The sequence below is a fragment of the Misgurnus anguillicaudatus genome, chromosome 16, assembly GCF_027580225.2.
Source record: "Misgurnus anguillicaudatus chromosome 16, ASM2758022v2, whole genome shotgun sequence".
In the NCBI taxonomy this organism is placed as follows: Eukaryota; Metazoa; Chordata; class Actinopteri; order Cypriniformes; family Cobitidae; genus Misgurnus; species Misgurnus anguillicaudatus.
The window spans coordinates 30,006,552-30,031,196 of NC_073352.2; the positions used below are offsets into that span (position 1 = coordinate 30,006,552).

General features: G+C 36.8%; 1 protein-coding gene across 3 annotated transcripts; it reads left to right on the plus strand.

Annotated features, from left to right (window-relative positions):
• The first annotated feature begins 2,267 nt into the window (after positions 1 to 2,267).
• acsl1b (acyl-CoA synthetase long chain family member 1b) lies at positions 2,268 to 24,223 on the plus strand. 3 transcript variants are annotated; one of them, XM_073854488.1, is made up of 21 exons: positions 2,268 to 2,425; positions 9,752 to 9,964; positions 10,049 to 10,163; positions 10,490 to 10,554; positions 11,911 to 12,012; positions 13,128 to 13,227; positions 13,353 to 13,528; positions 14,138 to 14,170; positions 14,329 to 14,380; positions 14,486 to 14,559; positions 16,348 to 16,423; positions 17,690 to 17,826; positions 17,956 to 18,090; positions 18,195 to 18,290; positions 18,371 to 18,443; positions 19,894 to 19,982; positions 20,105 to 20,221; positions 20,513 to 20,656; positions 20,743 to 20,844; positions 22,766 to 22,837; positions 22,952 to 24,223. In XM_073854488.1, the coding sequence occupies exons 2-21, from the start codon at positions 9,770 to 9,772 to the stop codon at positions 23,090 to 23,092; spliced, it is 2,094 nt and encodes a 697-aa protein (XP_073710589.1). In that variant the 5' UTR covers positions 2,268 to 2,425; positions 9,752 to 9,769; the 3' UTR covers positions 23,093 to 24,223. The 3 variants fall into 3 exon arrangements, with proteins under 3 accessions (XP_073710589.1, XP_073710587.1, XP_073710588.1); XM_073854486.1 differs by having other exon boundaries at positions 9,752 to 10,163; XM_073854487.1 differs by lacking the exon at positions 2,268 to 2,425 and adding an exon at positions 6,433 to 6,574 and having other exon boundaries at positions 9,752 to 10,163.
• The last annotated feature ends 422 nt before the right edge of the window (positions 24,224 to 24,645 follow it).

Here is a 24,645-nt window from a genome sequence, read left to right on the forward strand (position 1 = left end):
GACATCACAAGGGGTGCCAAATTTCAATGACCTATTTTTTCACATGCCTGCTGAGAATTGTTCTCCCAAAACTAAGTTACTGGGTTGATCTTTTTCACATTTTCTGAGTTGATAGAAGCACTGAGGACTCAACCCATCTCGTAGTCACAAAATATTTGATCAATGTATTTGTGCTATTGACACAATTTTCCACTGGAGCAGGAATGTATTTGTCGTAGCACACAGCACGAATTTCTATAAATAGTTTTTTGTGTCTGTGGGATGACTTTCTTTATCGTATCATTTTAAATTTTATTTTCTCATTGTTTTCTCCAATTTTTTTTACCATTGTCGCTGGGATTGAGGTTAGTATCACTTTTTGCGACATCCTAAACCAAACCCCAACTCCAGACAAAAATAGTTTTAAAAGCGGATGAAAAACAATGCATAAAATTACATCCTAACGCAAACCCCGAAATCTAACCCTAACCTCAAGTGACAATGATTTAAAAATAGGAAAAACAATGAAAAAAATAATAAAATGACAATGATAACGAAAGTCATGCCACAGACATAAAAAACTGTTTATAGAAATTTGTGCTGTGTGCCACGAAAAAGACATTCGTGCCAACTATAGCACCTAAACATGAAAAAAGTCAGATTTTCATGATATGTCCCCTTTGTTTGTGTATTTGTTTGTTACTAAACTTCTTACATTAAGAGTCTAATTTTTTTGTTACAAAACAGCTCTCAATTCATATGTTTTACATGGCAACTGATTATCAGGAATTTTAAATAAACTCTTTTAAAAGGTCCTTCAGGAAACAGACTTCAGTGGTGAGACTGACTGCCCTCTAGTGGGGTTTTTTGGGGGGGATTTACAGCAATCTTCTTATTCATTTGATTTGAGTTGTTTTGATTGTATTTGGCATGGCTCATCTCCTGTATGAATTTCTTTTTTCTGATGAACACAAAAAATATATTTTGATAAATGATGTAAGCAAACAGCTGATTATATCCATTGACTTCCATAGTGGGGAAAACAAATATGATTGAATTCAATGGGTACAGTCTACTATATGCTTACCATCTTTTATCAAAATAACTTCTTCATCATTTATCACAATACTTCCATAATATTTTTTCCTACTATGAAAGTCAATGGTTACAATCAGCTGTGTGCTTACCATCATTTATCAATATATGTAATTTTGTGTTCATCAGAAAAAAAGAAATTCATACAGGTTTAGAACAACATGAGGATGAGAAAATGATGACAAAAGTTTAATTTTTGGGTGAACTATCCCTTAAGCCCTATCAAGGAAACCGCCACTAGGTGCTGCTGCAATAACAATACTTTTTGAAGCAATTTGAAGTAATTTTCTACTGTTTATGGTCTAATCCTTTGAAAGATAAAGCAGGTTGATTATGCATTACCGCATGTTGATTTGTTAGAAAAATAATTTTGCCAAAATGGAAATATAATCTTTATGAAAGCTGAACTGAACTAGTATGTTATGAAGTTATCTCTGTGCATTGACTGATAATTGTCACACCCGTAAAACTGCTCTGTTTTGATATAGCCGCAAAAGATAATCACATTATTCTGTAAGCTATTTTAATAATCAATGAACTCTCATTTATTTACCTCAGTTAATGCACATTATATATTTAATGCTTTTAACTATGTCCCAGGGGTTGATTTAAAACTAATAGGGTTTTCTTTTACTTATTTATATTTAGGCATTTAGCATCATTTTTTTTTTACAACAATTTTGAAAACTTTTAATCATAGGCTACTTCCATCTTATATATTTTTATCAGTTTTCAAATGCTAGTATGTGTGTTCCCTGAGATCAAACCTATGACCTTTTGCCCTGCTAAATGCTCTAGCAATTGAGTTCATGAAGGTGTTTGTGTATAAACTGTTGTAAAGGTGACAACAATGTCAGTGAAGAGGGTGAATGATATGAAATATGATACATGTAATAAAAAAAACTCAAGGTAAGTTTAATATTTCACTATATATAAGACTTTCATAAAAAACAATACTCATTCTACGTGTGTATCCTACGTTAGCAAAAAAATTAAATACACTTTAAAAGCTATCTAAAACAAAACCCATAAGTGACATACAAAACCCTAAACAAAAAATTACATTAAAATATGTAATATTTAGCATATTAAAACATGACCACAACTTCGCAGCTGTGCGCGCTCCCGCGCTTGTAAAAGTCTGTACAAAGGTGAACGTGGCTAAAAAGCAGGGTTACTAAGAGTCAAACGATCGTCCAATCACGATCCTCCTAACTGTCGCTCCATTCGTACGGCGCCTCTGATTGGTGGAAATATTGGTCAAGGAACAGATAGGAGAAGTTGTAAAAGCTCGGCGTCAGTTATCAAACGTATGCACGTGCCTTCATCTGAATCATAGGAACTTATACAGGTCAGTACACTAGTCAGACCAAATATAACTTCTGCTATATTTTATACGTCATACATTTTTATATTTTTTATATGATATCATTGCATAATAGAGCGCGTTTTGTTTTTATGCTTAACAATGTAACGTGTCCAGAAATGCACACGCCCATATGGATTATGCTTGTATGATATAACCTGTATGAAGAGGGGCATATAAAGAGTTGTGTTTTGATGTTAGTTAGAGGCTAATGCAAATTGTGTGTCTGTCTTGAAAATACTTATTCAACAGCTTATGTTTGCATGTGTTTAATAGTTGAAGATCCCGCAAGTTAAATACAGTGCATCATCTATCACGTGTCTGACTGTATTCTGTAACTCAATTCCTATTTTAAAGGTTAACATATGCATGCATCAGTCATGTGGTGTTACATATACATAATTCCTTAAATTATTTTTCACACATAACCATCGATCTGACTTGTGTGACACGTGGTGGTTATTGAATGTATTATGCTGTATGTAAGAGTGTTGTGTCCTTGATGACCTTGTTTTGTGACAACAACCATGTTCAAACCCAGCATCACCTGGGAGATCACTTGTGTTGAGGTTTGGCATTAAACACAGGTGTAGGCTGTAAGCTCTATGATATTTTATCTCATTTTTTGTATTAGTCCACCAACAGTACCCCAGAGTAACGTAGAGGACAATGAGTCTACTTTCATTTGTACTGTTGTTAGGACTATGAAGTAAAGCATGATGAATTCAGTTGTATTTTAAGACTGTGTGATTTATTAGTGTCATGATATTCACAAAGAACTAGTTTATGTTTGTCCAGTGCTGCTAATGAACAAGTGAGACTGCCAATCTTTTAATGATTCACCTTGTTCAAAAATCTATGCAATAATCTATGATTGGTTATATATTGGCATGAGGCTTACATGAAGGTCACATACCTTTAAGAACAGGTGACTTTTTAATCTCTGGTTGTGTGGAGGAGAAGGGTAAACAATTGCACAGACCATTGTTGTGCAAACTGTTTGTCGTTGTGCTGCCTGTTTTACAAGAAAATGACATCTTGAGGTCCAACTGATATGGCTGTCCGAATTACCACAGGTTTCGTATTTACAAGTTTTGTGCATTGCGTTAGCAGTGCAAAAGGTCATTGGTTTGAACCCATGAAAACACACATTGAGAAAATATATATCTTGTGATGCAACAACAAATGCGCTGGTTTTAACCCTATGTGTGCTAACAATCTTGTGCAAGGAAATGTCAGAGCCATGCATATTACAAGTTCAGGTGCTAGGAGGAGTCCGTGTCGTGCGCATTCAGGTCTGAGCAAGGGTCCAAGATGGGCACATTGAGTCCATGTGCCTGCAAGAAGGAATCTGCGTGCATTACAAGCTCTCTCACGCAAAGTAAAGACCACAAACCCTCTCATGCTAAGAAAAGCATGCTAATGCGCATGTTAATGTGAAACTATGAAGATATCACCAACCATCGTCTTTAAAGCCCACTATTAGCGATATGTCTGACTATTGTCGATACTTAGGGATGCACCGATATGGAAATTTTGGGCGATACCGATAACTCTTTAAATTTGGGGGGCGATAACCGATAGCTATAGGCCGATAAATATTCATATTATTTTCACAATGAAAAACTCGCAGGCCGCGGACATCTTGTCTTTGCACTAGACTAGCATACTCTTCTTGAGCCCGCAAAACGTGTCATCTTCGTGCTATGTCACAGAAAGCACCAATCAAAACTCCACATGGCCAGCAATGAGCAAGTGAAGTGTTTCAACAAACCAAAATAATCCATCATTTATCGGCTTTCATTGATCGGCCTAATTTTGCTATCAGACCGATAACCGATAATATTAAAAACAAGCAGTTATCGGCCGATAACGATATGTCGACTCGGCCGATATATCGTGCATCCCTAACGATACTATCATCTATCGGAACAACCCTACTGCATAAAAACTTTCCAGTTTACGGTTGAAAACGTTGTTGTGTAAACAACCCATGAGAGTGTTGAATTCAGTGATTTTGATTCGTGAATCAATATCACTGATTAGAATTTACTCGGCTACGTTGATTCGTGAGTCTGTGTGAAGGATCAGACTGTCTGATGCAATGCTGTCTGCACTTTAAGTTTTGAAACTATGTAAACATTCCTCTTGAAAGAATGATAAGAGATCTTGATTGCATACTTGTGGGTTGAATCTCATCTTATTTTATTTTATAGAAGCATTATTATAAATGTTATAATTATCCTATAACAAAAATTTTGATGGGTTATACCACAAAAAGTAATAATGAGAAGCACTCAATATAATAAGAATCACCTAAAAGTATCCTTAATTTTCAGTCGACCTTTGACCCTGAAATTGCACTGAATTTTAGACTTTAGAACATTGGAAATCTGTTTAATGTTAGTTAGTTTGTAGGCAGTTAGACTCTGGCTTGTTCTTGAGTCATCTGCAGATGTCGCCTATCCACACGTCAGTCATTGCATGCTTTCAGTATCTGGATCTTTTTTCCATTTGTTGTGCCACTATTTTTAAATAGAAGCTCCAGTTTGGGAGGGGTTGTGTTTGCTTGGCTGCCCTCCGTCGGATGACCAACTTCAAGGTCTATCATTGGTCTTTACGCACTTACTCCACCTCCCTGTAGTGCCATGAAGAGTTTAAAGGACGTGACCGTGGTCATGTTACCTTTACCCTGGAAAGTCTGTACAGTACACACAGTACGCTGGCATGATGTGTTTCAGTGCCCGCTTGGCTGGTTAAACCAACCCAATGAGATTTCAAGGAGATGTAGACTCGTACAATGGCCAGGCCGATAAAGTGATCATGAGATATGTTTATGATTTGTGTGAATTTTACACTTAACTCTGCTTTCTATACATCACATATAGGCTATTACATCAACCCTTATCAGTTAAAGGAATATTCAATTTTCTTAAAAGAAAAATCCAGATAATTTACTCACCACCATGTCATCCAAAATGTTGATGTCTTTCTTTGTTCAGTCGAGAAGAAATTATATTTTTTGAGGAAAACATTGCAGGATTTTTCTCATTTCAATGGACTTTAATAGACACCAACAATTAATACTCAACTCAACACATAAGTTATTTTCAACGAAGTTTCAAAGGACTATAAACGATCCCAAACGAGGCATAAGGGTCTTATCTAGCAAAACGATTGTCATTTTTGACAAGAAAACTAAAAAATATACACTTTTAAACCACAACTTTTCGGCTAGGTCCGGTCCAGCGCGACCTAACGCAAATGCGTAGTGACGAAGGGAGGTCACGTGTAACATATATAAAACGCACATTTGCGGACCGTTGTAAACAATAAACTGACACAAAGACATTAATTAGTATCATTCCACATACAACAACGTAGGAACGGTCCTCTTTCAACACACTTGTAAACACTGGGGCGTTCGTCCTCTCTGACCTCTTGACGTCATGACGTATTGCGTGGGGTCACGCTGGTGCATCACGTCCGGATCTAGATGAGAAGTTGTGCTTTAAAAGTGTATATTTGTTATTTTATTGTCACAAATGACAATCGTTTTGCTAGATAAGACCCTTGTGCCTCGTTTGGGATCGTTTGTGGTCCTTTGAAACTCCGTTGAAAAACTGTTAAGTGTTGAGTTAAGTATTAATTGTTGGTGTCTATTAAAGTCCATTAAAATGAGAAAAATCCTGGAATGTTTCCTCAAAAAACATAATTTCTTCTTGACTGAACAAAGAAAGACATCAACATTTTGGATGACATGGTGGTGAGTAAATTATCTGGATTTTTCTTTTAAGAAAATTGACTATTCCTTTAACCACTAAGCACAATACTTGATATAATCAGTGATTATAGTAAATGTTCTAGTTGATTATTGACATAATAACAATCTCGTCAGTCGTTTTTCATTGTAATGTTTGCCCTGTTGCTCATTCCTTATTGGCTAACACAGAGTATGTGTCCAATAAGAAGCAAGGAGGGGCCGGGGTGGCTCATTGATGCACATAAACTCATCCCGTAGTTGTTGTTGTGACCTGTAGTGTTTTAACTTCAACCTGGTTAGTTTACCTTCCCGTGGCAGCGTTTCTGTGGGCAAGCGGCGCCCACATTTGGACACCATTCCACTGGTCACAGGTGAAGTGTGTGTTTAATATATTAAGGTCATGCTGAGACTTGTTAAAGCGAGATCAAGCGAGTTCATATGTGCCCTACATGGGTTAAAAGGATGGTTCACCCAAAAATGAAAATTGTGTCATCTTTTACTCATCCTTATGTTGTTACAGACCTGTATGAATTTCCTTATTTTGCTGAATACAAAGGAAGATATTTTGAGCAGTGTTTGTGAGCACCAATGGTGCTTTTGTTTTCTGCTTGATATATTCCTTTGTGTTCAAATTGAAACATTTCAACCTGATGTTGAGTAAATAATGACATCATTTTCATTTTTGGGTGAACTTTCCCTTTAAGGAAATGGGATGGTTAAGCTCCAGCTGTCCATTGGCAGCGGAAGAACGCTTGTGGTCCTTAACATTTAAAGTGTTTGGATGTGAGCATTCAGTTTTTATTGGCTTCATCTCTGGTGTTGTTTGTAAGCAGGCGTGCATGAGCCGAGCTGCTGTGTTTAGATGAGGGCAGTTTCTCAGAATGATCTACCCCGGGGCAGTAATAATAGAAGTAGGTGAAGGGTTACAGGGTAACACGTCCTTGCTTGCCTGAGTAAGGTGACTTCTTTCTGTTAGCTTATAAACGTCAGCTTGTTTAAAGGTGATATTTTTGACTTTTTTTTACATTGCAGTTATGAGAGTATAAGGGGAAACATGTAAACATTTTGCTATTCTCCACAGAGTGATGTATGACCTGTGCATCTCAAAATAGAAAGTGTAAATTGGGGTATTGCAGAAATATGAGCGCCAGTTTGTTTAAAAGTTGTGTTGTAAGGTTTTGTTAGAGTTAATGATGTGAGTAAACTTTGAACAGGTGAAAAAAACATTGCAGACAATATGCATTGACAAAACATCTGATAAATTAGTTTGACCCTTGATCATCATCACCATTGGTTCCTTAGATGTTCTTTATGAAGATAACATTTCCCATAGTGCAGCAAAATGTATAGAAAATCACAGAGAATATCGCAACACACAAATAGCAATGGTTTGCATGCTATAACTGAAGAATTTGAATATTTCAAAAGGTTATGGTTTGGGAAAGTTTTAGGTAGATGCACATAGCAGAGAGTCTCGTGAGCGAGTGATGCTTTCTTTTCTCAGAAAGAATGTGAAATATACGGGTGACATGTCCAAGTCGTATTTCATCCTAAAATAAAAAAAATCAATTAAAAGAATTCCAGCTGATGCAATTATAATGTTTAAATGCTTTTCGGTAAGGAATTAGGGGTGCGGAGAGGGGGCAAGTTATTTTTAAAAGGCTTAAAGATGCCATATAATAAAAACTGTATTTATGGTAAGCATAGATGAATAATAAGTTCTGTACATCAGGGTTTCCCACAGAAAATTTGTTAGTTAAGGTGGTAGGGTTGGGTGGGCCGAGGGCATGGCAATCAAAGGGGCGGGGCGTATGCGTCATTATGAAAATTAAAATATTTTAATAAAATAAATAAATAACATATTTATTTTTAAAACGCTCAAATAAAACTTAATTTTGAAGAAACTATGAAAAAAATGAACACATACTAGATTATTAATGAATTATGGGAATAATGGGAATAGCTGCATGATGCAGTGAAACTAAAGGATTATTAAACACAAACTGAAGCAGATGTTGTAGAACGTCTGCCGAACGATGATAGGTAGCGCAAAAATTGTAAAAACTGATTATTTCCCACTATTAATTACATTATGAGTCTAACTACTGTAGCATGTAAATAATGCGCATAAATAAAGTGAGCAAGAGCGCTTAACAATTATATCTAATCAACAGGCACGTGATACCCTAGCAGGTTGCTCAAACAACAAAATCGCCAGCTAACTTACTTTAAAATTGCAAGAACTATAGACTAATACAATAACAGGCTTAAATAACCCCAAAACATAAGTCCACTTACAGTTCTCACGGACACGCGTGTTATCAACTGGCTATCCTCCAAGACATGACGAACCACGTCTTATCTCATTTCGGCTCGCGGTGTGAAGCGCGTCTGCGCTATTCTCAGAGATGTTTTATCAACTGGCTAGTTATCCTCCAGACAGTGACGATCCGGACCACGTCTTTCTCATTTCGCCCGTGTGGCGCGTGTCCCCGCTCGCGGTGTGCTATTCTCGGAGATGCACTTGAGGGCCTTTTGTGCAGCAAATTTTTGTTTTGTTTTTGGACGACCTAGTTAAGGCATTCCAAGCTTAGGCGGGCCGCCTTAACTAAAATGTGCTGCGGGAAACCCTGTACATGGTAATGACATATAGGGCTGCAACAAACGATTATTTTGATAATGGATTAATCTAACGATTATTATAACGATTAATCGACTAATCGTCAATTATTTTGACGACTAATCGGTATGTTTTAAGCGATTATTCGGCTTTTTCAATTAGTTACAACTTTAAGTTATACATATTCTTACTAAAAAATAAATCACTTATAAAGAAAATATTGTGTATAGACAAAATATATATTTTTTGAACATAAACATCTCTTATCAGCAGTATTAAGAGCTTCTTTTCTAAAACAGACTATAAGACTACAGTACCTAAAAGTGTTACTATAATAACACTATTTATTATTAGGGATTCACCGAATGTTCGTCCACCGAAAATGGCCCAAAAGAGCATTTTCGGCCGAAATGTTGTGATGATCCCAACAGAAATCACAACATTGCAAGCCCTAACATTAGGTTAAGTGAAATCAAACGACTACTTGACAACAAAGATATTTGTCGAAATTTTATATGGTCGACAATGTTGACTAATCGTTTCAGCCCTGATCGTGAGCCTCAAACGCGTTTGTTTCCTCATTTTTATGTAAACCTTGTGCATACAAAAGACTGCTGGAAGCTGTACGCCCCAACATTAAATGAATTACAACGATGTTAAAATGTTTACTAATGTGAGCTACTGGCATTAGCCTCAGAGCAGAGCCAATCAGAGCAGAGCTCAACATTATTATTCATGACCCTTCCAAATATAGCAAAACCCATTTCATTCAAAGGACAAATTCTATGTAAAAACATTTCTGGATATTTTTTGCATTAAGTTACATACCAATAATCAAAGAATTTAACAGCTTTTTTCACTGCAATCTTTGGCACCTTTAATAAAGTGAATCCAATGCAATAACATAATCATCCCTTTTCTTCCACAGGTTCGGTAGGTGATAGTCATGCAGGCTCACGAGCTGTTGAAACAGCTGAGGGTCCCGGATATGACCGAGGTGAGGGACTACCTTCGCACTTTTTCCACCAACACGCTCATCGGCATGGGCGCGTTCACGGCCATCACAGCTTACTGGTACGCCACGAGACCCAAAGCCCTGAAACCACCCTGTGACCTCCAGATGCAGTCACGGGAGCTGCCGGTCAGTAGATATAAGTGTGTGAGAAAAAATCACAGGTTTGATATTCATGTGTTTTGTTACGACAATCTGGTTATTGATTCTCAGGGCGGAGAGTTTGCTCGGCGGGCGACGATATTAAACGGAGGCCCACTCTTGAGCTATTTCTACGACGATGCCAAGACGGTGTACGAGTGCTTCCTCCGAGGCCAGAGGATATCAAGTACGTAATGTTCAGCTCTATTGCAAATCGGTACAGACAAACAAAGACTGATGTGTCTCAATATGTGACGTCTGCCTCTGGTACAGTGACAAGCCTTGTGCTGCTTTCTTAAAGTGACGGTTAACTAAACAATAAGAAGTCTGTCCTCATTTACTCCGTCACACACAAATTCATATCATATTGTGTGTATGAACATAATGAAATCCTGATGATCCATGCTCTCACAGCATCCGCTTGGGATAAAAGCGTCAGCTAAATGTGAATGAATCACTGAATGTGTTATTATATTGTTATTACTATATTATTTATCACATTTGTCTTTTCAGATGATGGCCCCTGCCTGGGATCCAGAAAACCAAAGCAGCCCTATGAATGGCTTTCTTATTCAACGGTAGTATAACACTTGTGTCTCCTTGTCTGCGTGTCTTTTTTAACACCTCTGTGTTTTAATCTTCAGATCTGTACTTCTTTAAATCTTAAAAGCAAAATAAGCTAAATTTAAAAGGGAGATATCGTTTAAATCTGTCTTTTGTCATGTTTAAGTGCTATAATTGGGTCCCCAGTGCTTCTGTCAACCTAGAAAATGTGAAAAAGATCAACACAGTAACTTAGTTTTAGTAAACCATTCTCTGCAAGCATGTGGAAAAGATACCTCATTGAAATTTGGCTCCACTTGTGATGTCAGAAAGGGAACTTATAGTTATTAAAATACTGCTCCTTAATCTGCACTATCCAACCACGGCACTGCCATTTAGTGCAGAGATCATATCATTTGCATTTAAAGGGACACACCCAAAAATGGCACATTATTGCTCACACCTAACGAAGTGGCCATGTTATAATAAATTATCTATATGATGTTTTGATCTTAAACTTCACGTATGTACTGTGGAGACACTAAATATTTATTTTACATTTTAAAAAAGTCTTGTGAAATGTCCCCTTTAAAAATGGGTTGACAAGCATAGTCAAAAACTGTGTTGGTGTATTTTCCATAAAACATGAAGTTTGAGAGTACACTGGCCTGATCTCAAAGTTTACAAACAGACTTACAAGAACGCAAAGTTTGTAATAGGAACCTGTTCTAAGTCTGGTGTGTAATTAAATCTTTAACACACACCTGTAGGGAAACTGGTTTTGGGTTTCAGAGCCTTCAAAATCAAGTTTCGTACAGATTTCATGAGGGTGTATAGACTGTAGAAAAGAGCTTGTGGGAAACTCCTGAAGCACATTTAATCCACATTCATGGCCCGTTAAACCCTTTTCACACAAAGATAATAGAAAATGCATCCAGGAATTGTCCAGAATCGGTTGATTTTTGGTTCATTCACACTGCCAAGGATTTTCCAGAATCTGCGTGCGTTCTCGTTCTGCGCTGTTCTGTTATGCTGATGAATGATCTCTGCTTCAGTCCAGTTTGCCGACATTTCTCAATGTGATTGTTGACCTGCGTTACGGGAACGATCCCAGAACATTTACGGGACGCATTTGTGTTCACACAGAAGCATCTCTGATAATTATACGGAAATTTCCTGGGACCAAGTCCTGTGTGAATGGGGTTTTAGTGGCGTTTGCTTAGGCAAGCATCACTATCACTTGTTGCTCATACTTTGTGTTAGGATTAGAATTTTTTAATTATTAAGCTTGTGAAGAAGGCAGGCAAAAATCTAAATCCCACTTCACCTTATTTTGCATATTTACTGCATTTAAAAAGGTTTTCTGATTGATTTAATTTGGTTTTGATCAGGTGATCGAGCGGGCAGAGCATTTGGGATCAGCATTTCTCCAAAAAGGACACTCCAAAAACGGAAACCCTTACATCGGCATCTTCTCTCAGAACAGACCAGAGGTCAGAGCCGCGTTTAATTCACTTTTTAGTTGCCAGACTAGATAAGGGGAACTTTGTACATACATCTATACATTTGTGTGTGTGTGTGTTAGTTTTGCATATTATTTCTACTAAAGCTGAGTTCAACCAAATGAAATCTTTACCAAGCACTACTGATGAGTTGCTGCAACTTATAAAATAAAGTTGAATGAGCTTGACTTTGTAAATCAAAGAGGATTTTACCTAAAAATTGAAGTGCACATTTTTTTTTTACAGTGCAGTTTAAATGCAGCTTAAAGGAATAGTCTACTCATTTTCAATATTAAAATATGTTATTACCTTAACTAAGAATTGTTGATACATCCCTCTATCATCTGTGTGCGTGCACGTAAGCGCTGGAGCGCGCTGCGACGCTTCGATAGCATTTAGCTTAGCCCCATTCATTCAATGGTACCATTTAGAGATAAAGTTAGAAATTTAAAGCGGATTTAAAAGAGGAACTATATTTTATGGCGTAATAGCACTTTTGGGAGTACTTCGACTCGCCTGAAAAGTCCGCTCCCCTTCTCACTCTCATAATGGGAGAGGGAGGGTGTTACTGCGCCGAGTCGAAGTACTCACAAAAGTGCTATTACGCCATAAAATATAGTTCCTCTTTTAAATCCGCTTAGAAAAGCGATACGTTTTATTTTGTACCACCAAACTTGCTCGTATAACTACTCGTCCCAAATAGGAAAAACGTCGATGTGCCTGGTCACTTCCAACCCCATCCCCAAATGGCAGCATTGAATGAATGGGGCCAAGCCAAATGCCATCGAAGCGTCGCAGCCCGCTCCAGCGCTTACGTGCACGCACACAGATGATAGAGGGATGTATCAACAATTCTTAGTTAAGGTAATAACATATTTTTATATTGAAAATGAGTAGATTATTCCTTTAATAAACAATGGCAATGTGTTGTGATATACATTTTATATTTTAGTGCAAATATACACTAGTCAACATTTGAAGTGGGTAAAACCTTTCCTTAAAGTTGTCTTGGTTAAAACCAATACCCATTTAATTTAATTAACGTTTTTGATCCAATTCAAATGTTGACTAGTATAGTTTGACACTAACCAGAAATCTTTCTCCAGTGGACAATTTCGGAGCTGGCCTGCTACACCTACTCTCTCATCTCGGTTCCTCTATATGATACATTGGGCACAGAGGCGATCGTTTACATCATTGACAAAAGTAAGTCAAACACCGTTTTAAATTTGGATAAAATATAAAGATGTTTGTTCTGCATTGAAGCACAGCGTAACATTTCTTTTGAACTCTTTGACATTTACTACACAAGTGTGTGTTTGTTTTTGCAGCTTGTATATCTACGGTGGTATGTGATGTTCCCGAGAAGGCCAGACTGCTGTTGGACAGCGTGTCCGGCCATCAGCACTCGGTCAAAACTCTGATTCTCATTGAGGATTTTGATTCGGAGTTGGTGAGCCAAGCACAGCAGTGCGGCATTGAAATCATCAGTCTGAGAGACGCAGAGGTGAATAAACCAGCGATTGTCTGCTCAAATATTTGTAGAGCTCTGTGTTTGTGTATGGCGCTGTTCGTTTATCTGACTGTGACCCTGGTCATGATAACCTGCAGTGGTAAAGATTGGTCAGGTTAAACTCACAGATTCTGAAACGGATATTTCTAGGAACATTGACAACCTATTAATGTCCCTTAAAAATGCATTAGTAAGGGCTGCGAGATGCATTGAAAATATCAAGATATTATAAATGTGCATATTGGTTTGCAATAATCGAATGATTTGGATACTTTAAAAAAGTTTTGTACAGTCACAGTTTTAGGTTGATTTGCTTTTTTTATATGAAACAAAATATGAAACTTGCTGCTGCATAATTTTTTCCTAATATTTCTGAATGTTGACATCAAAATTAGTCTAAATCTTATCTAATGTATGTCCTTGATGTTCAGTGTATGTTTTTTTTTAAGTTTGCTATGTAACTGACTTGGCCTGTATACAGATCTGCAGTTCTGTCCTCACACAAACAGAAACCTCATTGACCTCACTGTCTGTATTTATTTCCCCATTCCCTGAACTTCCCGTCCCAACATTTATTTAAATAAGTTTCTCTTTCATCTACAGAATATTGGCAAGGCTCATCGACAGAAGCCTGCGGTCAGTAGCCAACTTTACTTTATTTTTCAGTATATTTAAATGCATGCCATATGTCTCTATATACGTATATTTATCACTTTAACTATCAATAGTGGCACATAACTAAGACTAAGTCCTCTTATTCTTTACATTTAATTATTACTTTTTTATATCTGCAGCCTCCCAAGCCTGATGATATGGCTATAATCTGTTTTACAAGTGGAACTACAGGTATTGTGTGTATGTGTGTGTAAAAAAATAAATAATGTGTGTAAAGAAAATAATGATAGATTTGTTTTTAGTGTTATAATCTCTCTCGCCCTCTCTCGCTCTCAGGAAGCCCTAAAGGGGCAATGCTAACGCACAAAAACATTGTGTCCAATACTTCTGCTTTCATCAAGGTCACACAGGTAAACAATGTCTTAAAAAGCAGCTTTATAAACCCAGATTTAATTTAGTCATTTCAAGCACTGACAGCAATGTCCTGCATTATGACATTTTATATTTCATCTTAATCTACTTTAAACATTTTATCGAACTATTGTATGAATATTTTGCACACAATTGGCAGGACTTGCATTTTATATATTTGTAAAAATGTGACACGTGCTGGCAAAATGAGTTGGAATGAGCAAATTTTCAAAAAATATAAAATCTCTATTAAAACGATGTAAGATTTGTTGGAATCTGACCAAATATGACAGAGCTACACCTGTTTGAAGTTAACAGAGTCACCAAAGTCAATTTTGAGAAAAATCAAGTTAAAGATTTTTTAAGGTTCAAAAACAAAATCCATACCTTAAAACTGGGTTCCCACAGGTCCTTGAAATCCTTGAAAGTTTGTGAATCTGGGGGAAAATTCAAGGCCCTGGGAAGTTTTTGAAAATATACATGCATAGATACAGGTCATTGAAAGTGCTTGAATCTATTTAATGCAAGAAGTTTTCTGGGAAAAAATCCATATTCCATGTGTAGTGTAGGATAATATCAAGAAAATTCTAGACTTTTTAAGCAAACATGCTAAACTTTTCGCTTTAAATGCTTGGATCTTCTGTATGCGAATGTTGATTCATACCAAAATGCTTTTTAGCATAGTAGTGTTTCACACATGAAAATGTCTCTGGTTACGTATGTAACTGTTGTTCCCTGAGAAGGGAACGAGACGCTGCGTCTCCCTTGCCATACTTCCTGCGTCCCTGTAATGCTGTCTTTGGCAATATTTCAGATAGTGATATAATTCCTGGCTCCTGCATCACCCTGTCTTTGTCGTTAAGCCTCACTATTGGTTGAATTTGATATGCACATTCAGATGCACTTACTCCTGGAGGCGTCCCCAAAGTGTCACCGCAGTGACGCAGCGCGAGTTCCCTCAAAAGGGAACTGTAACAATGTATCTTTAAAGGTAACATGATGTAACCTTGCTCTAGCTTGAAATGTGTCCCCACATTTAGTCCTTGAATTTGAGGGTTTTGGATCTGGAAAGTCCTTGAAAGGTCCTTGAATTTGAAGTTAACTAAAGTCTGTTAAAATCGTTATATTATATTGCAATGCATTTTATTTTCTAATTCCTGCATGTTTTAAAACCCAAACCAAAATGAGACACGCAAGTGGATGGTGATGCATCTCTGTATTGGGACGGTACACCTCTCAGAATCACTTTAGTTGCTTAATGACTATTTAGAGCATTGAGATCACTATATGAGGGTTTTTTACCAAAATCAACATTTATACTTTCTTTTGTCTCTTGCTCAAAATTACATCGAGCGCATTCCGACTCATTTTGCCAGCATGGGTCACAAATGTTTGTCTCATGCCACAAGACTATTAAAGTGAATTACAAAAAAATATATATTTAAAGACTCGTACATGAGATGGTGTAACCTGTTAGCCAAAGATTTCAGATGGCAACCAAAATATTTCATGTTCAGAATTGTAAAGCTCACATCATAATCTGCCCTAATAATAATAATAACAGCACTTATTGTATAATGTTTTAGAATAATTCATTTTCCACATGTTGATGCTAGTTTCATACCTCTCATACTGCAAATTAAATTGTTTAGGGTAATAGTAGACCCTTCTTCCTTCCTATCATCATTGTGTGTTTCATTTGTAAGGACTGTAATGCAATAGACTGGGTAAAAGTGTGTACTACAGGACTGTTTTTTTACAGTTGTCTTGTTTTACTGTTTTTTCAGACTCACTGCCCCCTCGGGCCAGATGATGTCCACGTTTCATACCTGCCCCTGGCTCACATGTTTGAGAGAGTCGTAGAGGGTGTCTATGTCCGAGGATTTTTTATATGATGTGTTTTATAATGTTTGCAAAAATTTTATTCAAGCTAAATTCAGTTTATTGTCATTGTGCTGAGTGCAACTGCATATCTAATTTTCTTTAAGAAAACTCAATTTTAAAGATGTCACAGAAATAATATTAATGTATAATATGACCACTTTAATCTTATTGTCTGTTATAGATAGATCAACAGCAAATAATTTCTATGTTTTTGGTGCATATGGGTGATTCTCACGAAAACTTGGTTTTAAAAATGTCAAGCATGAAAATTTAAAAATTGCTTAAATTTACTTTTTTTCCCACCAGACATTGAAAAACAAAGTCTGGAGTAAATGGGAATTTAATTTAAAAACTTTTACTTATCATTTAACACTTTTTGTAACATAATTTAAAAAATTAGTCCTAAAAAATCTAATTACCGCAACAGTCAGAAAACATCAACACTGACATATTTTCAAAATGACATGACAAACCTGATAGAACATAATTTGGAGATTCTGCACATGCATTTAAAATCAAAGTATTATGCTTCTATTAATTAAATTAACATTTAATAAGCATCTGTTGCGGTAATGATAATCAAAATGTCGTGTAAGCATTCTGACAAGACAATATTTCAAATTAACTGTAAAAAAATGATCTTACCTGGTAGCCATCTTGAAGTAACTGGTCCATGTGCTTGGTCACTCAAAATCAAACTTTACTGAAATTCTGTATGTGTGCTTAAACTGTTCTCAAAAGTGTTGCGGAGGATGAGAACATCAGGCATGGACACATCATTTTCCTAATTTTTCTTCATTATTATTATACATGAATATTCAGTAAATATTTTTTCTGTCATCTAAAGTAGTCTAGCAAAACATCCATTTATTTATTTTTTCTTAATATTTTTGTGTTAATTTGATTAAATTACAACATAACGCATGTTCAAACACAGCCGGACACATTGCGGTAATGAGAATTTCAGCAGAAAATGAGATAAAATTTACAATTATAAATTCGTATGTTGAAATCACACGTTGTGCAAGGTAGAACACAGTATTGTGTTAATTCTGATGCTTTTTAATGTTACTATATTACACATTTTAAAGCTAAAATCATTAGTGCCGTGGTGTTTCAATGGTTTCGTGAGAATCACCCATCTATTGTTTTTGGTGTCTGTCACTTTTATTTATTATTTAAATACAATGCTTCTAAAAAGCCGTATTGTTTCTATCCACTTACAATGTGTGTGTTTAAATTTTCAGGGTGTAGCACTGATGCACGGCGCTCGTATTGGATACTTTCAGGGTGACATTAGGGCTTTAATGGATGACCTCCAAACCTTGAAGCCCACCATTTTCCCAGTGGTTCCTCGTTTGCTGAATCGCATGTTTGATAAGGTTTGTAATACACATCATTCGTATTAACATAGTGGTAACCTAAAAAGTTTACCTGCGAGGTTCTGACGTTAAACATGTTTATCATTTTGCGTTTGTAGTGTAGTTTTAATGTAGTAAAAACTTTTGCAGATCTATGGGCAGGCCAACTCGCCTCTGAAACGACGCATACTGGAGTTTGCATTCAGAAGGAAAGAGGCCGAGATGAAGAGTGGACTTATGAGAAGAGACAGTCTTTGGGATAAGATCATCTTTAAGAAAGTCCAGGTGACACCCTGATTATAGTTACCATTGCATAATGTTTTAATTTGTACTTAAAGACACAAACAAATCTGTCTTCATGTAAATGAAGTCTCTGCTGCCCCCTGTAGGCCAGTGTTGGTGGTCACGTTAGATTGATGGTGACTGGAGCTGCACCTATTTCCCCCCAGGTCCTCACCTTCCTACGAGCTGCGCTGGGTTGCCAGGTATAATTAACATTTAGTCATTTAGACTTGATGTGAGGAACATCAATCTTTAAAGTACTCAAGTCAATTTTTTCTTGCAGTTTTATGAAGGTTATGGACAGACTGAATGCACTGCTGGCAGCACAACTACAATGCCAGGAGACTGGACAGCAGGTCACACAAACACAAACTTTTTTTTAAGCAAGAGCATATTGTTATTGACTTTAGTTTAAAGGTGCTGTGTGTAGATTTTAGCGGCATCTTTCGGTCGCCCAGTCCACAGCTCACCCCTCCCTGTCGAAACACATAGAGATGCTACGGTGGCCGTTACAGGACAAACATGTCATCGTCTGAGACGATGTAGTGACGAAACGTGCTCCGTAGAGCAGTTTGTCCATTTAGGGCTACTGTATATGTAGATAAAAACGGACCATTCTAATGCTGCGTTTACACCAACCGCGGTAGAGGCGTGAAGCGTGAGTGATTTCAATGTTAAGTCAATGTGAAGACACGTTGACACGCGTCTGGAGGTCCCGCAGCGCGGAAGAGGCATTTGCCGCAGCGTGGAAGACACGTTTCCGCCTCATTCGCGCGTCTAGCTCGCGGGAATTGAGCGTTGTGCAGGGGTTAAAGTTTTCCGGAACCGTGCCGGATCTCCGGCGTGCAGTGTTGGGAGTGAATGTAAAAAAATATATCAGTTTAAGTTCATGCGTTCGCCTACAAATAGTATGAGAGAAACACATCTTTCACTCTTACAAACTGCACGGTACGCGTGAATGGTGCTTTTTGTGCATTTTGCGGTTCACGCGAATTTGTGGCTGACGCCCGAGTTGAAAAATAAACATTTGCGGAATTTCGCGCCGTGTTAACCAATCAGGAGCCTGCTTGCTGCTGTGGTGGCAGCCCCGCCCGGAGTCACTCATTCAACCAACACTTGATATTGTCCGTAAGCAGTTACCTGGAGCTATACGACACAAGTTCTTGGGAATAAAAAGGACCTCGCTTGGGAGAGTGTCAGTGAGGACATTGGGCAACCTAGTAAGTTGTAAATACACATTTTACTTTTGAGTCACGTGACGTTTATTGACCCGTGCCATTTATTTTCCCCCTACGGTAAGGTTACCAAATACGAACTGGTAACTCTCTCGATAAATGCACAATCAACATCAGTCATTTTGCAAACAGACAACCGCATAGCACTTGCCCCTCCCACAAGAAGCGGAGTTTGCCTCTGACGTCCGTCAAATGCTTGCTTTTTTCGCGTGTCTACTTCGCTCTACACGCGCGAATGCATTTAAACAGTTCAAATGGCAAACTAGGCGCGGTAGACGCGATTTTGACGCCTGAAACGCGGTTGGTGTAAACTCGGCATTAGGTAATAAAAACAATACAGTTCATTTTGTAAGGTCTTTATACACCAATGATAATATAGTTGTTTATTATATTGCATTTCTGTTAAGTTACACAATGCACCTTTAAACCTGGGGATTACCTCTTAAAAAATTGCAGATTTATTTATTTGCCTTATTTATACTCAAAGATGCTTCGATATAGGTCAGATGTAGGTTTGGATAAAATGTTTGGGACTGTAAATGAAAGTAATTATGTTATGTTGTCATTGCAGGTCATGTTGGGGCTCCTCTACCCTGTAATGACATAAAACTGGTGGATGTGGCTGAGATGAATTATTACGCCAGTAATGGCGAGGGAGAGGTATGTGTGTGTGTGTGTGTGTGTGTGTGTGTGTGTGTGTGTGTGTGTGTGTGTTTTATTAGTCTTGATGCAGTTTGTATGTTTTACACACACCTGACTGGATCTCTGATTGTTTCTGGCAGGTATGTATAAGGGGTCCGAATGTTTTTCTGGGATATTTGAAAGATCCAGAGAAAACTAAAGAGACTCTTGATGAAGACGGCTGGGTTCACACAGGAGACATTGGCAGGTGGCAGGCGGTAAGATGCCCATCACTATCAGTATTTATATGATTTATATGATAGTTTGATGCATTTCTGATAAATAATTAACACTGTTTACACAGTCACCTATCATATGTAAATAACACATTTAGGTGTTTACCTGTTTATGCACTAATATATAAATAAACAATATATTAAACCTTGTGCCATTTACTTTAAAGATTCTCCCTTCTATGTTACCCGAAAGTTTGTGGCCTGCATGCTGTCACTAATGTAACAGTTTGCCAAAGCTGATAGGCTGATATGCCTGCGATGTCATCTTCACAGAATGGCACTTTGAAGCTTGTGGACCGTAAGAAGCACATTTTTAAACTGGCTCAGGGAGAATATATCGCTCCGGAGAAGATCGAGAATATTTATATCAGGAGTGAAGCTGTAGTTCAGGCATTTGTACACGGAGACAGTCTGCAGGTGAGAGGACATCGCTCATGTATAAAGGCAAACTGAATGAATTCTGACTTCCCTCATCCATCTGTCTCTTCTCTCTCCTCCTGCAGGCGTGTCTGGTTGGCATCATAGTTCCTGATCCAGACTTTCTGCCCGGTTGGGCCAAGAAGAGAGGCATAGAGGGCTCATATGAAGAACTGTGCCGAAATAAGGTAATAATGGCAAAACTGACATGGACAATCATTTACTCATTTATTCATTTGTTGTTGTTTTTTTGTGCAATTTTAGCATAAGAAACCAATTCGTACCCAAGTTTAAACGATCCATGTCGCACAGTGTGATAAGGTCTGATCTTATAGGAGTGCAAAAATTCTGCAAGGTATCCCAGGCTTTAAAAGGATAGGTCACCCAAAAATGAAAATTCTGTCATCATTTACTTACCTTTAAGTTGTTACAAATGTGTATATCCCCAGAAGGCTCCAGAAAAATTCAAGAGAAAACTGTAAAAAATAAAACGTACATTTTATGGTGGAAAGCTGGCAGCTGTGGTTGCCAGGGCTTTACTGTCGGAAATGCGGTGGCAGCATTGTTGGGTTTGCGGGATTGCATTTTCTTGCGGTTTATAACTGTCTACTTAACATGTTTATTATATATGTAAAATTCCTGGGTTTACATTGTTTTTAGCAACATACACATGTTAAATAGACAGTTATAAACCGTAAAAAAAATGCAATCCCGTAAAACCAATAATGTTGCCACTGTATTTTTGACGGTGAAGTTTTGGCCACCACAGCTAGTTTTCTACTGCAAAATTTATGTTTTTTTTAAAGGAAACATTTTTTTACAGTGTTTAACATGTTTATGTTGCTAAAACACAGTATATATCTGTCAAATTCCCGGGTTTACATTGTAAACTGTAAAACAAAACGTAAATTTTACGGTAGAAAACTGGCAGCTGTGGTTGCCAAAACTTCACCGTCAAAAATACAGTGGCAACATTTTTGGTTTTACGGGATTGCATTTTTTTACGGTTTATAACTGTCTACTTAACATGTTTATGTTGCTAAAACACAGTATATATCTGTCAAATTCCCGGGTTTACATTGTAAACTGTAAAAAACGTAAATTTTACGGTAGAAAGTGGCAGCTGTAGTTGCCAAAAATACAGTGGCAACATTATTGGTTTTACGGGATTGCATTTTTTTTACGGTTTATAATTGTCTATTTAACATGTTTATATTGCTAAAAACACATTATATATCTGTCAAATTCCTGGGTTTACATTGTAAACTGTAAAAAACGTAAATTTTACGGTAGAAAGTGGCAGCTGTAGTTGCCAAAAATACAGTGGCAACATTATGGGTTTTACGGGATTGCATTTTTTACGGTTTATAACTGTCTATTTAACTAGTTTATGTTGCTAAAACACAGTATATATCTGTCAAATTCCCGGGTTTACATTGTAAACTGTAAAAACCGTAAATTTTACGGTAGAAAGTGGCAGCTGTAGTTGCCAAAAATACAGTGGCAACATTTTTGGTTTTACGGGATTGCAGTTTTTACGGTTTATAACTGTCTACTTAACTAGTTTATGTTGCTAAAACACAGTATATCTGTCAAATTCCTGGGTTTACATTGTAGACTGTAAAAAATGTAACTTTTACAGTAGAAAACTGGCAGCTATGGTTGCCAAAATTACAGTGGCAACATTTTTGGTTTAACGGGATTGCATTTTTTTACGGTTTATAACTGTCTATTTAACTAGTTTATGTTGCTAAAAACACATTATATATCTGTCAAATTCCTGGGTTTACATTACATCATTTAAATGTTTCTTTTAAAGAAAATGGTGAAATATAATTTAGGAAAGGGGTCCCTTACAAAAGTTCCCCATATGTGGGGATCCCTGCCATCAAAAATTTGGAAAACACTGCCTTAAATATGTGTCTGGAGACGTTAAAAACATGGTCACCTAGTGGTGCGACATCTCTAAAGGGACTTTGGTTATATGAACAGTGAACTTGAGTATAAAATAAAATCCAAAAACATTCAACTATATCTTCACATTAACTATGAATACAAAGATTTTACACTGTTCAGAAGGGCAAATTAATGCTTTGTTTCTGCTTTCAGGATATAAAGAAAGCTATTCTGGAGGACATTGTGAAATTGGGTAAAGAAAGTGGCCTTAAGTCTTTTGAACAGGTGAGTGTAGACCTGATGTTGTGGAAATATTGCTTTGTCAATGACACACAGCCACATAGCCATTTAAAAAATGTGATTTATGTTTTGATGTTGCTCCATCATTTTGTCCTCCAGGTGAAGGACATCGCTATTCACACAGAGATGTTCACAGTTCAGAATGGCCTCCTGACGCCCACCCTTAAAGCAAAGCGTGCTGAACTCAGGGACTGTTTCAGGAAACAGATCGATGAGCTTTACTCCACCATTAAAATGTAATACAGAATTAACGGTGCTGATCTGGGTTTTTTGACTGAACGTTAGCTAATAGAACTGATACAGAACCGTCTCACAGACTTTTAGTGAGTTTAGTCTACACATCAAGAGGTTCATCATTTGGTCTAATCTTTGACCATTAAACAGATTGAATGTGCCAAGCCAAAACTCAACAACATCATGTTGTTATTATTAAGGTGGATAAAGCTGATATTTAATAATTGGACATTATTGATAGAAACTGATAGAGGAACAGTTATGGTCTCATTGTGTATGTGTGCATATTTTAAATTATCTCAGGGAAAAAACATGTGCCTTATTTATGGATATCAACTGTTTTTGAGTTTTATTTGTGAGAGAGGAAAACAGCATACATGCAACATTTCACCCAACAAAGCCAAAAACATTACCTCTTGATCAATGTGAATGGCAAAATGCACACAATGTTTAATTTTCTCTTAGTTTTCGTTCAATTAATTATCCTGGACATTTCATTATGAGAAGCTAATAAAATTGTGTTTTTCTTTGTTAAAAATGGCCATTGTTGAGTTCAAACACAGCCTTGTAAACCTGTCTTGAGCTATGTGTGTATTTAATCAGTTGTTCATGAAGTATTTATATAGACGACCATCTTTACAGTTGCATTTAAGTAAAAAGTGCTTAATTTATAACACACTATCAATCATTTTTGTCACAAAAGTGCATATTTATGTAAAAGCTTTAATGGAGGAGGATTTTATGTGTTTTTAAAGTAATTGTAAAGTATGCATGTTATTATTTTGCTGCTTTTGTCAGCGTCAAAAATACAGGTGCATTTCGAACATGTCCTTATATTTCATCTATGGTTGCTGCTTTATTCATTCACTGTAATGTTCTGTTTATGAGATGCAAAAGTTTTTATTGATGTTTGTTTCATTCAAGCTTTGTCATTTCTGTTAAGTAATCTGAAGCCAAATCAGTTTTTACAAATATGTGTGGCCTAAAATGTTTGCTCACTGAGATCCATATCAATGAAAATACTATAATGCCTAAATGTCGCATGTCACATACAAAAATGTGTGTTTTACGTCTAAATGTAAATGTTTCATTTAAGAGATGTAAGTGATTGATATTAAATACAACTTGATTAATGAATTCTTGGATTTTTTTAAGTGTCTTATTCTTGTTACACTGGAGAGCAGCTAAGCTTTTGTGACATAAAATTATTTATAATGACAAACAGAAATCATTAAAACAAACACAAGAAGTACTTTAAAGAAACAACTGTGACCAAAATAGTTTAATATTTATATATTTTTTATTGATATATTTTACATTATAAAATAATAATTACTGATTTACACCTAATTATACATAGAGTAGAATACAATTTTGAAGTGAAATTATAAGATTATTTACATATTAAAGTGGACATATCACCTTTTTCCACGTTTAAGTCCTATAATATGGTCCCTATTGCCTCAATCAACCTAGATAATGTGAAAAAGATTACACAGTAACTTAGTTTTGGTAAACCATTCTCTGCAAGCTTATTGAAAATGTGGCTCCCCTTGTGA